General features: G+C 35.9%; 1 protein-coding gene across 3 annotated transcripts in view; it reads right to left on the bottom strand.

Annotated features, from left to right (window-relative positions):
• Positions 1 to 14,930, bottom strand: part of PLEKHA1 (pleckstrin homology domain containing A1) — a 53,160-nt gene that overhangs the window by 14,037 nt on the left and 24,193 nt on the right. For 2 of the 3 annotated variants that reach the window (XM_069460158.1, XM_069460160.1), the window contains exons 4-7: positions 13,558 to 13,603; positions 7,443 to 7,540; positions 4,050 to 4,175; positions 165 to 308 (exon numbers count right to left, since the gene is read on the bottom strand). In XM_069460158.1, coding sequence (XP_069316259.1) covers positions 165 to 308; positions 4,050 to 4,175; positions 7,443 to 7,540; positions 13,558 to 13,603 — 414 coding nt within the window. The remainder of the gene's footprint in view (positions 1 to 164; positions 309 to 4,049; positions 4,176 to 7,442; positions 7,541 to 13,557; positions 13,604 to 14,930) is intronic. The other variant, XM_069460161.1, reaches the window with a different exon arrangement.

Raw genomic sequence — 14,930 nt, 5'->3', positions numbered from 1 at the left:
TCACTTTTGGCATTTCATAAAATAAAGCAAACAATTTATCTGTTTAATTTGAGAGTATGCTAGAATATACTCATTTTTCATTATTTGACATATTCTGCTGCATATGTCAAATAATTGACATTATTTGACATAATTTGACATTATTTGACATATAAGCTACTCACCACTGCTCCTTGTTTCACACAATATCCAGCTTTGATAACTGCACTATCTGGAGGTGGTTTAGGAGTAAAGTAAGGAAGATGGCTTTGTGACCGTTTCAAATTATTTCTGTCAATATTTTCACCACATTCGTTTACTTCTTCTTTCTAAAATGAAGCAAAATAAATAAATTCTTTTCTTGCTTGTTTACCTTCAAAGCATACTTTTATTTCATGTTGTTATCCTAGTAGAAAATCTTAAAATCTAATCTTTGTTCAGATAGGAACACAGATTTTGAAGTGAAGAGTTTTCTAATTAATCTGAGATACTTTGTCTTAACTTTCCCATCATTGATTGATTAAAACATAGATTTTCACTTCTCTTGTTCTGTAAAAGTCCTGCCACAATGCTTTTTTTTGGGGCGTGGGGGATGCCTAACTTTTTATTTTGAAATAATTACATAGATTCACAGGAAGTTGCCCTGAAAAATGTACAGGAGGTCATATGTACCTTTTAACCAGTTTCCCACAAAAGGGAAACTAAATAACCAGAGCACATTATGAAAACCAACAACTGACATTGGTACATCCCACACACCTTATTCAGATTTCACCAGTTTTACGTGCACTTACTTGTCTATGTGTGTCCACACAGTTCTATGCCATTTTATCACATGTGGAGATGTGTGTAACCACCACATTCAAGATACTGAATTGGTCACCACTACAAGGCTCCCTTGTGCTACCCCTTTAGAACTCCTATCCCTAATCCCTTGGCAACCACTAATTTGTTCCCACCTCTGTAATTTTGACTTTTTGAGAATATAATATAAATGGAAACATATAGTGGGGTAATCTTATGAGATTGCCTCTTTTCACTCAGCATAAGTCTCTGGAGATTCATCCAGGTTGTTCCTTGTACTTATAGTTCATTCCTTTTCATTGCTGTAACCATGGTAGGGATGGACTAACAGTTGTTTAACTATTTACCCATTAAAGGACATTTGAGTTGTTGACAGTTTTTGGCTATTAGGAATAAAGCTGCTATGAACACTCATGTACAGGTTTTTGCATGAACGTAATTCTCCATTTCTCTAGGATAAATGATTAGGAGTGCAAATGCTGGGTTATAGTAATTACAAGTTTACTTTTATTAAAAAAAAAACAAACAAACTGCCAAACTGTTTTTCAGGGTGGCTGTACTATTTTACATTCCCATCAGCAATGTATGAGAGATACAGTTTCTCCTCATCCTTGTCATCATTTGTGTTGTCACTAATTCTTATTTCAGCTGTTCTGACAGGTGTACAGTGATATCTCATTATGATCTGAATTTGCATTTCCCTACTGGCTAATGACAGTGAACATCTTTTCATGTGCTTATTTGTCATCTGTATATCTTTTACCTTTTGGTGAAATACCTGTTAACGATTTTTGCCCATTTTCTAATTGGATTTCTTGGGTTTTTTACTGTTTGATCCTGAGTGTTTTGTTTTTGTTTTTGTTTTTGTTTTTGTTTTTTGAGACAGAGTCTCACTCTGTTTCCCAGGCTAGAGTGAGTGCCGTGGCGTCAGCCTAGCTCACAGCAACCTCAAACTCCTGAGCTCAAGGGATCCTCCTGCCTCAGCCTCCCGAGTAGCTGGGACTACAGGCATGCACCACCATGCCCGGCTAATTTTTTCTATATATATTTTTAGCTGTCCATATAATTTCTTTCTATTTTTAGTAGAGATGGGGTCTCGCTCTTGCTCAGGCTGGTCTCGAACTCCTGAGCTCAAATGATCCGCCCACCTCGGCCTCCCAGAGTGCTAGGATTACAGGCGTGAGCCACCGCGCCCGGCCCTGAGTGTTTTGTTATACGTTCTAGACACAAGTCCTTTGTTGGATATGTGGCTTGCAAATTATTTTTTTCCCAGTTTTGTAGCTTTTTTTCCATCTTCTTAACAGGGTCTTTCACAGAGCAAACATTATTAATTTTGATGAGGCCCAATTTATCAATTCCTGCCTTTATGGACCATGCTTTTGATGTCAAGTCTAAAAACTCTTTGCCTAGTCCTAGATCCTAAAGACTTTCTCCTATGCTCCTAATCTAAAAGTGTTGTAGTTTTACGTTTTACGTGTAAGTACAATATTTTTAAAAAAACTAACTCTACTCAGATTTTCATGTTCCTCAAAGCATTGGTTTCCTGTTTATTTATAACATCTGATAATCTAGAATCCCACAAGTAAGTCCAAAGTGTATTTTCAAGAATATCTAAATTTCAAGAGAAAATTTAAGTCTTTTAAGAGTCACGCATATCTTGAAGAATTTTCAACCTGTTCTATGTTTAGACAGATCAACGTTAATTATTACTTAACTTTGTAATTCCAGCACTTAAGTCACTGTTTACCCAATATTTACTGAATAAATTTATCATGCAAATGAGATTTATTTAACATTTTTTATTATCTTATCATCTAAATGCTTTTATAAGTAAATATTACTTTATAATTTTTAAAAACTATATTACAAAAAATAAAGCAACAAAATTCTTTGGGATCTTTTTAATGGCACCTGGTCACAGAATCCTAGAATCCATCAAAAAATCTATACCAAAATTAAAATGCAACAAAATCTTAATTCTATACAAAATTTAAACAGCCACATATACAAACTACAACAATATCTTAATTCAAATATATACCTATAGTCTTGTCCCTTATGTCAACACAAGTCATAATACAAGTGAAAGAAGCTTAATATAGATAAATAATAACCAGAAATTTAGTTGGTTAAAATCATTACTTTTGGAAAACGTAAAAACACATATAAATCCTAGCTTACTTTTTATCCAACTTTGGTGAAAAATGTAAGCTCCCACTAGAGCAAGGATTTTTGTTCATTAATAATCCCTTTGTGGAGCATAAAGAAAGTAGTCAATGGTTAATTAATTAATGTTGTAAGATTTCTCTTTCTATTAATCACCCTCCCCTGGCAAAAGACTGGAAAATGTGGTGTGTAATATAATTTGATTTAAAAGATTTATAAAGTGTTAAATTCTTTTAAGTTTAAAAGACACACAGGTAAAGAAAATGCCAAGATTCGAGATATAGATTAATTACTTTAAAATTCTTGTTCTCTCAACTACTAGTAATTTAATTTGCACTACAAACTCATTCCTTCAATAGCAACACAAGAAATTTAAGTTCACACAAAAGTTTTAACTTCATCAAAAATTGTTTATCAATTTACATTTTTCCTAATACCCAAATGAAGACTTAATTTAGCATATCAGTAATTTGGGGATAGAATTAAGAAAAATTCCAGTACTCTGTTTAGCTCACACAGGCCAGGTTGTAGACAAACACAGGTTTAAAAAAGTATACATATTTGCAAACTCTATGACTCAGCAATTTTATTTCTAGTAATTTATTCTTTAAAAAATATCATTTATGTCTCTAAGGTTTAAGCTACAAGAATGTTCATCCTAGCATTATCTATAAAAGAAAAAAAAAAACTCTCTTTGTCCAACAAGAGAGGACTTGTAAATTATGGTAAATCCATGGAAGAACTATTATACTATGCAGTCCTTATAAATGATATAGAAGAACTTCTGATGACTTGGAAAATGTTCATGATGTAAGTAAAAAAAAATCTGTTTACAAAGTCTAATATATAATTCATATCTTCATTTCTGAGGGGGAAAGTACACAAAAGAAAGGCTCAGAGAAAACATGAAAAACCTTGTGTTATCTGTGATTTCCATATTTTTCATAATAAACATATACTTTTGAAATAAACAAAAATAAAATTTTTGTAATAATTCAGTACATTAATTCAGTAAAGATGTATTGTTTTAGTTTTGATAACAATACAAAAATCAACATACAATGATAGACCCTCACACGATAGAAGAAGTAATCTACTACCTGAGTTGGAGTAATGATGGGTACACCTCCAACAATATCAGTTCTGTAAGACACTTGCTTCTTTCCACAATCACCCTGGCGACTTAGGTTTTCAGAATTAGGCTGTGAGTCTGACTGCTTTGGTACCTAAAATAGTAAATAAAATGAATCATTTTGCAACCAGCATTATATATATGAGCCTCTTTTATCACAGAATTTCTAATTAATCATCCACTTATATATAACTGACAAATCTATATAAAAATTATTTACAGTGTGTTTGTATGTACTCCTGTAAGTTCTCCCACTAATTTTCCTGTTAGAGTAATCCTTTATAAAGACAGCCATCACTCCCTGAGTGCTTACATAGGAAGGTACTATTTCATACAGTTTCTCATTTACTCTTCCTATCAACCCTATGCATAGGGGCAGTACTCCTATCTGAGAGGTAAGAAAACAGAGGCTCAGAGGCATTAGGCAACATGGGTTTAGATCCTGGTTGTACAACATTCTAGTCAAGTTTATATAACACTTCAAATTCAAGGACTACACTCTATACTCTGTTTATCAGAGCACTCAACATTGGCTTACAGCTTGTTGCTGTTAATTCTCCCTTTCCTCCATTCTTACCAAGGTCCTGAGGACAGAGATCATGGTATATTCAATATTTCCTGGCTTCAAGACAAAGTCTACTACCACAAACGTAGTAAGGACTCAATGAATGTTGAAAGACTAACTCAATGATGAATCCAAACTCAGCAGGAAAAAAGAATAATAAATTCTTAACATAAGTCAAAAATCAAAATGTTCAAAATAAAATAAAATTTCTCATTAGAAATTTAAAGGAGACCGAGGGTGGCGTCTCATGCCTGTAATCCTAGCACTCTATGAGGCTGAGGCAGGAGGATCACCTGAAGTCAGGAGTTCTAGACCACCCTGAATAAGAGTGAGACCCTGTCTCCACTAAAAATAGAAAAATTAGCCAGGCGAGGTGGCACATGCCTATAGTTCCAGCTACTTCAGAAGCTGAGGCAGGAGGAATCCCATGAGCCCAGGAATTTGAGGTTGCAGTAAGCTATGATGACACCACTGCACTCTACCCAGGGTGACAGTGAGACTCTGGTCTCAAAATAAATAAATAAATAAATAATAAAGAAGGAGTTCCAATACTTGTACTAGTGATAAAACACTCACAGATATAAACAGACAATTCTTATGATAACAGCAGAGTCTTGTATATTAATACCTCATTAAAGCAGAATCAAAAATCAGAGATATCACTAATGTTGAACATCTATTTTAGCTTTTCTTATGTGGCCTAATCAGGGAATAAGGTACTCGACTAATTATTATTTCTATCTATAGACTGTTAAGCATGTAGTCTGTATTTGAATTATAAATTTTAAGGCTGTGCATAAAATGTAACAAAATACTTTCAGCATCAATTATGATGTTCAACATAATTTAGTCTCTCTCCAGTGAATTAAGGGGCATTTGGAGATCTTGAAATCTTTCAGAAACGTGACAAATACTACTGACAATCACAGAAGTACTAGTACAAAAATAATTTTCCTGTCACACAGCTAATCCCTGTTAACGGTATTGGCAGAACTACAGAAGACACCATTCACAATGTATTCAAAGACGCCACCATTTATTAGTGTGATTCCAAAGCAGTGTGGTTTCTCATACTTTAGTGTGCAAAAAGGTATCACCCAGGAACATTATTAAAAACATACAATTCCAAGGCTTCATACCCAGAAATTCCAATTCAATAAATCTATAGTGAAGCCCCCAAAACTGAGACCATTCACTTTCTCTCTTAAAGCACTAAGAAACCAGTGCTGTCTGCTTATCACTACAAATTGTAAAAAATGAATTAAGTCAGTAAAGTTACTAAATACTGCCTTTCTAAAGAAATTTTCCAAGTAGGTAATATTTACTAAAAAACCTAAAAACAATCAGCTAAAACCTTTTAAAAATATGTATGTCTGAATCACTTCAAAAAATTGCTTTCCTGAAACTGCAGAAACCTAAAATAACTTCTGCTTCACGTACAGATCAGATGCAGTGCGTAGGCGTTTTCTGTCATGTGGTAACAAGCTGTTCTAGCACAAGACAAAAAATTTGACTTAACTCTGAGAACAGCTTTCGCTATGTTAACTCTTTATTGTGCTCTGATATAAATATGGAATCATTCATTTTTAGATGGAAACTAACAAGTAACTAACATATGCTGACTTTCAGGGCACACGTTCTTTAAGAACAAGTCATTTAGGGTCAGTAACTAACTGCACCTCAGTAAAAACACACTTCAGTTGACATAAACCTCACACAGGAACTCCTTCCCCACCCTTTCCAGGGGGCCTACTTTGCGTTTCTCTACAAGTGTGTAAGGGGAAAAGGGTGAGGCAAGGTACAATTGGAACAGAACCTGTCCCCTTGTTCACCATCATCAGTAGTAAACTCTCTTAGTAAAGTTTGTTTTTTGCTTTAGGAACAAAAGAATAAGGAGAAGCCTCTTTGTTCAGGAAGCAGTAAGGTAGAGCGCTTCAGATTTCTGGATCCAAAGCCCACAAACTGGACTGGGCTGGGCCCCCAGCTCCATAACTTACCAGCTATGAAAACTGTAAAAGTCACTCAATCCTTCTAAGCCTTACTTTTCCAGATAACTTGAATAAAACTTTCAGTCTAAGACCTGGCACAGTGTAAATAATCAATAAATATTAATGTTCATCAGAAAACCAAAAAGAAAAGAAGCCCAGGTTGGAAGCAAGAAGTTGGAGCAGTGGAAAAGAGGGCAAAGGTACCAACCCCTGGGACTCAAGGGGGAAAATCGGGTGAGGAAAGAAGTTCAGAGCCTGAGACAGAATCCCCAAGGGCAGACGGGCAGGACAGTCTGGCTGCACAACTCTTCAGACCCAATACCTGTCCCTGTACCTCATGTCTAGCCTTTACCTCCCCTTAGCCTGCTCATATCTTCAACTCCTGCCCTGTCTGACACCAGTCCCAGTCATGGCTTAGAAGACAGGTGTGCCCATTCCTATTACCTAGGCAGGTGGCAGGAAGTCTCATACTAGTCTGGAAGAAAAAAAAAAAAATACATCCTCGAGGTAGAACTCTACATACTAAGTTCGTTTTCCCCTAGAAACATTATTAAAAGCAGTGGTTAAGATCTACACTAACCTATATATCCTTATTAGGTATGTAACAGGTTAAAAAGGCATTCAGGGGTTGATTAAAGGGCTAACAGTCACCATGTACAAGAAAATGTATTCACTGAATACCTGGCTTTTAAACAAAGCTTGAGTATGAAACTTATTGGTAAGTTAGGGATATTCAGTAGGTGTATTTTCAAAATATAAAGATTACTTCCAGAAGTTGACAATTTTTCAAAAATATACAAATACTTACTGTAATTTTTATAGCTTTGTTCAGCACATTTACCCATTCTACGAGGTCCTGCTGATCATTGGCTTGTAGGAAGTATTTCCTCATTCCTGCATTCATAACTGTTGAGAGAAAAAAAATAAACACAGGAAATATTGTACATGTTACCTCTAAATTTATGTTTGCAGTAGCTGAGAAACCTCATTAGGTTCGACATTGTGACTCTCTTGGATTTCATAAAATATGTCAGACCACACATAATACTGCTTTTATCACCCAATAACATAGGTAAAACTCTTATTTTTTTACGGTCATGTTTTTCATTAAATGGATATACCACAATATATTTAGTCAATCCTCTAATGATGGATACTTAGGCTATTTCCAGTTTTTGAAATTACATAAAATATCACAATGAAACATCATATCCATATATTTCTCCATACTTGGGCTAGCATCTCTATGGGATAAATTTCTTGTCACAGACTGTCAAGAAATTGTTGGGTCAAAGACAATTCACATTTAAAATACTTATAGGTGTTAGCAAATTGTCTTCCCAGAAGATTGAATCTATTTACACACTTACTGACAGCATATGCAAAGGTGTATTTTCATCTAATACCCCTCACCAATACTGGTTATTAGTACCTGTGGATATCTCTAGTTTCTAGTTTTCAAAGCCTCTGTGATACTGGGGCTGGGAGTCTGCAAACAATACTTCCTAGACCCCAGCAGGGGTGGTGTTGGGCCAATGGAGGGACTGACTGCAAGGTGGGAGTGGGGGATGGGAGAGGAAACCCTCTTGCTGATTCCTGTTCTTGCTAATCTCCCTCCAACAGCAGCATACAATGAGCTACTACTGTTCCAGGGCCTTCTGCTCCCTACCCCAGCCTAGCAGAGCACCCTCAGATGCTAATAACTAGCCTCCCAGTGGCTTCTCCTCCGCAGCCCTAGGTCTTCTTCCCTTTTGTCTCTCTCGCCTCAGGAGTGGTAGTTGCTTCATGCAGTTTCTCATTTCTGGGTTACTTCAGTATTCCCTTTGTGCTCTTTCAGCCTTCCAACATATAGATAACCAATTTCTGGCAACAAATCTCTTGGGTTTGAAATACCTAGTGTGGCATTTTCCTGACCAGACTCTGACTGATACAGTGCTCTTTAACAACCTAACTGGTGAATGATTATAACTTATTTAATATGAGTTTCTTTGATTACTGAGACAAATTAGTTTTGTATGTTTATAAGCTATCTGTATTTGTTTTGTAAATTTTATTTTCCTTACCCATACTTTTCCTGAGTTGTTCATATATTTTTTATTTATAGGAGTGTCTATAAATCCTTTTTGTTTTATTAAAAGTACTTTTTCCAGTCTGTCACTTTTGTCTTTTCACTCTGTTCATGGTTATCTTTGATCAAACAGAAATATTCTACCCATCTTTTCCTTAAATGCCTCTAGATTTCATATTTAGAAAAATCTCCATAACTTAAGATTTATTTTTCCAGCCCCTATGAATTTCTTTGTATTTAAAAGCATAATACATTTGGAACTTTTTAGGCAATTTAATTTATACATTTCCCTTTAGGGACTATCTATTTGTATCAAACAAAGCACAACTGCATATACAATTGTCTACAAGCTACCATCATCAACTCTTAAGTTAAAGCTATTTGTTATACATCATATGCGTTTATTTTTAAAAACACAAATATTATTCTAGGAGCTAAGGTATCTGAACAATTACACTGTTTCAATTGTTCAAATACAAAAATAACTTCCAGGAGTCCCTACCATTTTACATGATATACTGGCACCCAGCTGAGCATGACTAAGAGAAGAGGGAAACGAAAACCCTCAAGGAAAAAAGTTATTTCTCAAACACACAAGATTTTGAAATTGGGACTGAGACCAAGACACTCTAAACCAGAGCTTCCTTGAATTGAGATGACAGCTTTAGAAAGGAAGTCAAAGCATATCTTACAAAGTGCTACAAAACTAGTCTGGAAACTTAAAGAAATTTAATACACTGTAAATCTGTTCTTTTGTATCTTTTATATCTTTCTATGGCATTTATAAATGCCACAAATATATATTAAGATAAATTACTAACTCACTAGGACATTATATATGTCAATAGAAAACTTCTGTTTTTAATTTCTAGCAATCACTAAGTCCTCCTTTTATAATCTTTTTCCAGCTTAGGCTAAAGCGGAGCTCTCCCCGTAATGACTTCTTCCCTTCAATGTTATTTTGGGCATCTTCCCAGACCATCTGAAGAGTTTGAAAATCTAAGCACTTATTAATACACTACATATGGTACAAAGTAAATGCTTAATACATGTAGTTTTGAATGAGTAATTATTTATATAAGGTCCAAGAAGCAAATATATCCCTAAAAAGACTCTTAGTATACCTTGCAGTTTGAATAAATGTTCATATTCCTTAAGAATTATTTCATAGCAAGAGGAGCATGGTGATATGATGTAGAAAAAAAATCAGAGCCTGGCATCACTCAGACCTGACTAGCTTATGGACTTACAAGCAATATCATCTTATAAACATCATTCAATCTCTCTGAGACCCATCTTCCTCATCCATAAAACAGGAATGCCACCCACCCCTTCCTTAAGAGGTGAAGATGAAGGATGTAAAGAAACTAATGCAGTGTCTGGGATAGAATAGACATTCTTCCTTATTGTCATCATCTGGAGATTTCCAAAAAGGAAGCATTACAAAAAAACATAAAGCAAATTACTGAAAAGTGGTATATTAGCAATATGGGCGGTGGGGTGGGAAGAGACAGGAAATGAAAGAAAAAAACTTTGAATAATAAAAACACAAAACTTTAACACCACTAAGTTGCCATGCTTTTAGCAAGGGTTTCATCTTGAATAATAAATGCATCCCCAGGGGCTTATGTCCTTCCTACTACCCTTTTCACTTGAGTACTTCTTTATTTTATCTCAAATTTTTATAATATATGTGAATCCATCAAATGGATGAAACTTTAAGCACAAACATTAGCTTAACTACAAATAAAAATTACCTCACAGCCTAGGATCAACTGGTTATGGTTCAAATATGGTTATAGATTAAGTGGTTATGAGACATTCTATCATATCATTCCTTTGTCAATTTGCTCCACTCTGTTTTCTCTATCCTCTCTTTCTCTATTAAATGTCGAACTTCCTTGATGGAGTTTCTAATTTTCTGATCTCTTTCCTATTATCTGTCTTTACCTTTGTTTTACTTTTAGATGACTTTCCTTCTGAGTTTTGCCTAGTCTCATGTTCCTTTTCCTACTTGATAATTCCCTCTCCCCAAATGTTCAATAATCCTGGGCTAACTGTTCATATTTAAAAGCAAGTTACTAAAAAGACTGAGAGGAAGCTCTCTTGAGTTGTTGGGGGGTTTTTGATTGTTGGACCTCAGTAGTCAACTATGGTAAGTTCCTCTGGTGAAAATGTCCCGATGTCAGGACCTATGGGTCTTTTCTCTGGGGTATTCAGAGTCTTATCCCACCTAAACCTGGCTGCCCAGTGCGCTCAGGCTGCATGCAGGAAAGGGTTGCATTCACCATGCAGACTTTCATTTAATCCTCCTATTTTCAGTTTCATGCCTCATTCCTTTCCTTCTCTGGAACTAGTGTCCCAAGCATGGAGCCTCACTGATTCTATTTCTGGAGACTGCACTCATCCCATTTCCTGCTGGGATAGAGGAAGGGTGGCTGCCTGACTGAGCCAGATGGAGATAGGAACTAGAGGTTGCTTCTTATATGGACATTGAAACAAAGTTCCTATTTTTTGGTCCCTTCTCACTATTGCTTCCCCCAGAAAGTGTACCGCCTATACCTAAGCCTGTCTAGAGTCGGGCTGGGGCAGTCTACAAATGGTGAGCTTTTCACTGGCCTGTTCCTGTATTCTGCTAAGTTACCTACAATTCCTCCAACTACTCTCAATCTCTGTACACTGAAGGTTACAGATATCTGCTCCCTTCATCAAAGATGGTTTGAGTGTTTCTTGTTCTCACTGTTTTGGAGCAACTTGAGAGGATATATGTTGTCATTCTGAATGGAAGTTGTGGTTCTATTTTAGAAGCCAGTGCCTTTCTCTCTGAAGACAGCATTTTATGAATCTCTTCTCTACTCCCACTAGAGGACTAATAAACTACTGACAGAACCAGTAAATGACTAATCTTAATCTCTGATTCCAATGAAAATTACCCACTCTAAATATCCCCAATAACTATGAATGTTGAATCTATTACTACACATTACTATTTTTTTAAGTATAAGTTTGAGATTTTACCAAAAAAGATTTGTCAAAAGTATGTGGATTATATGTTCTAAAATTCCAAGTTCTCTGTTACTTGACTTGCCCCCAATAGCTTTTCATTCATAAGGCCATGAGGCATTTTCCTATTTAGTAATCAAAATTATAATTTGCAATAAACATGTAACATTTTAGGTAGTTTCTTAGTAGTGATAAAAGCATTACAGAGGATTCCCTGAACAGCTATATTTCATCCTGCTCATATCATATTTTCTTATTGGATACATTATAACTCCTAACATACTGTCTACAGAAGAAACCTTCCTTTTGCAAGCAAAAGAGAGCAAAGATCTTTAATATCAATTCTATCCCCAAAAAGTGTCTTTTTTACTTTAATGTAAAATATTCCCTTCTGATGTCTGTTAGCCACCTCGAATTTTTGTCCCTTCCATTAACATACTCTCTGAGGGGATATCAATTCTCCCAGCTTCAACTATCACCCACTATTTTAAAACTCCAAATTTCTCCATTCTTCATCTTCAAGCTCCATCCAGTCTTCATGTACTGTTACCAGGTGATTTCCATTGGCAAGTTCCCCTACTATTTCAAATTCCTTAGCAAACATTTCACCCTATCTAATCAGATCTCCCTGATTCTTCATTTCTTTCCTTAAAGCAAACTTCCCTGCTACCTCTCTCTTCCCTTCAACTCCCACATATCCAGCCACCAAGTCCCTGCACTTTTCCTTCTAATGTTTTTCATTTTCCTTTTTCTCCCATTGCCACCATCCTAACTCAAGACCTTACATATACATATGGTAGTAGTGTATGTGGTTCAAAAGCCACTTACTCGTAATCTACCTGCATCAAAACTTCCCTATTCATACAAAAAAGCAAACCAACCTCCTTCACCTTATGTCTCCTTCTAGATGCTGTCTTTCTCTCCTCCCTTTTTCAAAATAATAGAACACATCCCTTGTCAACACACTGAAGCCTGATTCCCACCTGCCTTTATATTCTCCAGCTTCTCATCATCCCCTCCAACTTCACTGAGTGTCAGTTCCACACACAGCATACTCTTTTGCCCGCATGCCTCTGTCCACACGGTCCTCCACCTTTTCTCCCCAGTGGTGAAGGATGATCGGGAGTCTAGCTGGCCACCAACTCAAGTATCTCCTCCTCTAGTGTGGCTCCCATGACTCCTGAGCTCCCCTGACTCCTGAGCTCCCCAATAAGGATTTGAAGCTCTTTGATTGTGTTTCTTTAATAGACTGCACACCCTTTATCTACTGATTGTGACAAATGCAATGATAATTATCTGGGATTGTATCTGTCCATGAGCCAACCAGCCTGTGAGATCCTTAAGGGCAGCAACTGCTTCTTGTTCATCTCGTAGCCCCAGTGCCAAGCACAATGCCTGGCATGTACTAGGCATCCACTAAGCATTTGCTGAACAAGTTAATCCAATACCTTCAACTACACCTGCCTCTTAACTGTAAATTTCTCTATTACCCACAAGCTGAAGACCAAATCCTTTTCATTATTTATGTATTTAATATAGAATGAAATAGAAAGTTAAAAATTACCTGAAATCTCGTTGGAGGTGATTATTATAAATACCAGGATAACAGTTACATATGGATGGAGGGAGAAGGTTGTGACTAGGATGGGCCACAGGAAAGAGGCTTCAAGGGTGGAGGTGGAAGGGCAAAGTTTTGCTTCCTCATCGGTATGGTGGTTACAAGGGAATTCTCCTTAGAATAATTCATTAAGTCACAGGTTTGTTTTGTGTGGTCTTTTGTGATTTCTTTTACAATATGATGTAATTATATCAGTTTAATTTAAAATAACTAACATAAAATATGGCTACTTACCAAAACAGAACTCAGCCTTTGGCCTTAGCTTAGTTGCATCGCTAACCTAATGAGAAAAATAAAGATAAGTTACTCACTTCTTCATTTTCTCCTATAACCAATCTTAAATACCATGTGAACTTCCAGATGTATGATTTCCCAATAGTCATACGCATTTGGCAAACAGATCTAAAATTAAACTTTAAAGGCAACTGAAAAAGAACAGTAAATTAAATATAGGATGTGAGTCTCAACTATAAGATGTAACAAATGATACTTTCATGTTTTCTTTAAACAAATTTGGTTTTTCTTCAAAGAAAATGTGAAGAAGAAATTGAAAGTAAACCATTAGGCTTTATGTTCATATACAAATACTTTTAGTTTAACATAATTTTCAAAATATCCTCAATGAATACTCTATAGAAACTATGAATTCTTCCCAAATAATATATTTCTAAATTAGCTATAAACAATTTGTAAGCAAAAATGGTTGCAGACAAGGGAGAGATTGTATATTTAAAGCCCTAAAATACAAGCATTTAAATTTTTAATCTTAATTAATTAAAGCATTAATCTGCTATGAGGAAACCAAAATGGCACTTGATCCCCTCTTGTACAGGAGAATAGCCCAGGCTAATGGGGTCACTTCATTAAACGCAGCACATGGTTCATTTCAGAAGGTGAAGCAACAAGCTGCACCTGGTAGCTGCTATCCCTTTAAATACAGCAGCTCTTGGCAGCCCATTCATGACCATTGCCATGCTGTTGCCCAGTGATAGAACTCACAATTGTAACATCTGTTTTGTGCGTTCAAAAGGAATTCTAAGTCCGGGGTTTCTCACTGATCCAAACTACAAATTCACAGCTCTGAGTCACACTGAAGTTTGTTCCAGAAATAAATTCTGGAAAAAAAGTGACATGTCTAAAGTAGAGTACAAACTGTACAATTCAAACTTTGGTAAGCTTAGGACAGAGATAAAAGTTAACAGAACGGTACAGAAAAGAGGTTATATTTTCAAAGGAGAGCAATGGAGGTGGGAAAAGCAACTGGCCAGTCACCCTGCCTGCTGTACCGAATTAACACTTTATTTCAAAAAATAACACCCATTTTTTAAAAAAGACCAAGCAACAATTAAAAAGTTATAGGCAAATGGGCACTATCTCCCTCAACTGCCTATTCCAATAAAATAGGCCTTCCGGCATCATTCTGCTGAGAGTAAAAACTGCTTGGCAATGTATTTATGTTACATTATTCACGTAATCAAGCAATGAAGCAAACTGGGGCTCTGAAATTTATTTTACAATGGAATTCTATGCTTCCTAATAATACTAATAATCTTTGTAGAATTTAAGCTGCACGCTACCCTGTAGCATTTTATAAATGTCTGAATTAA

The sequence above is a fragment of the Eulemur rufifrons genome, chromosome 28 (genome assembly GCF_041146395.1).
Source record: "Eulemur rufifrons isolate Redbay chromosome 28, OSU_ERuf_1, whole genome shotgun sequence".
NCBI classification, from domain to species: domain Eukaryota; kingdom Metazoa; phylum Chordata; class Mammalia; order Primates; family Lemuridae; genus Eulemur; species Eulemur rufifrons.
Note: the sequence above shows the minus strand (reverse complement) of the source record. Positions and strands in the feature narration are given on the sequence as shown.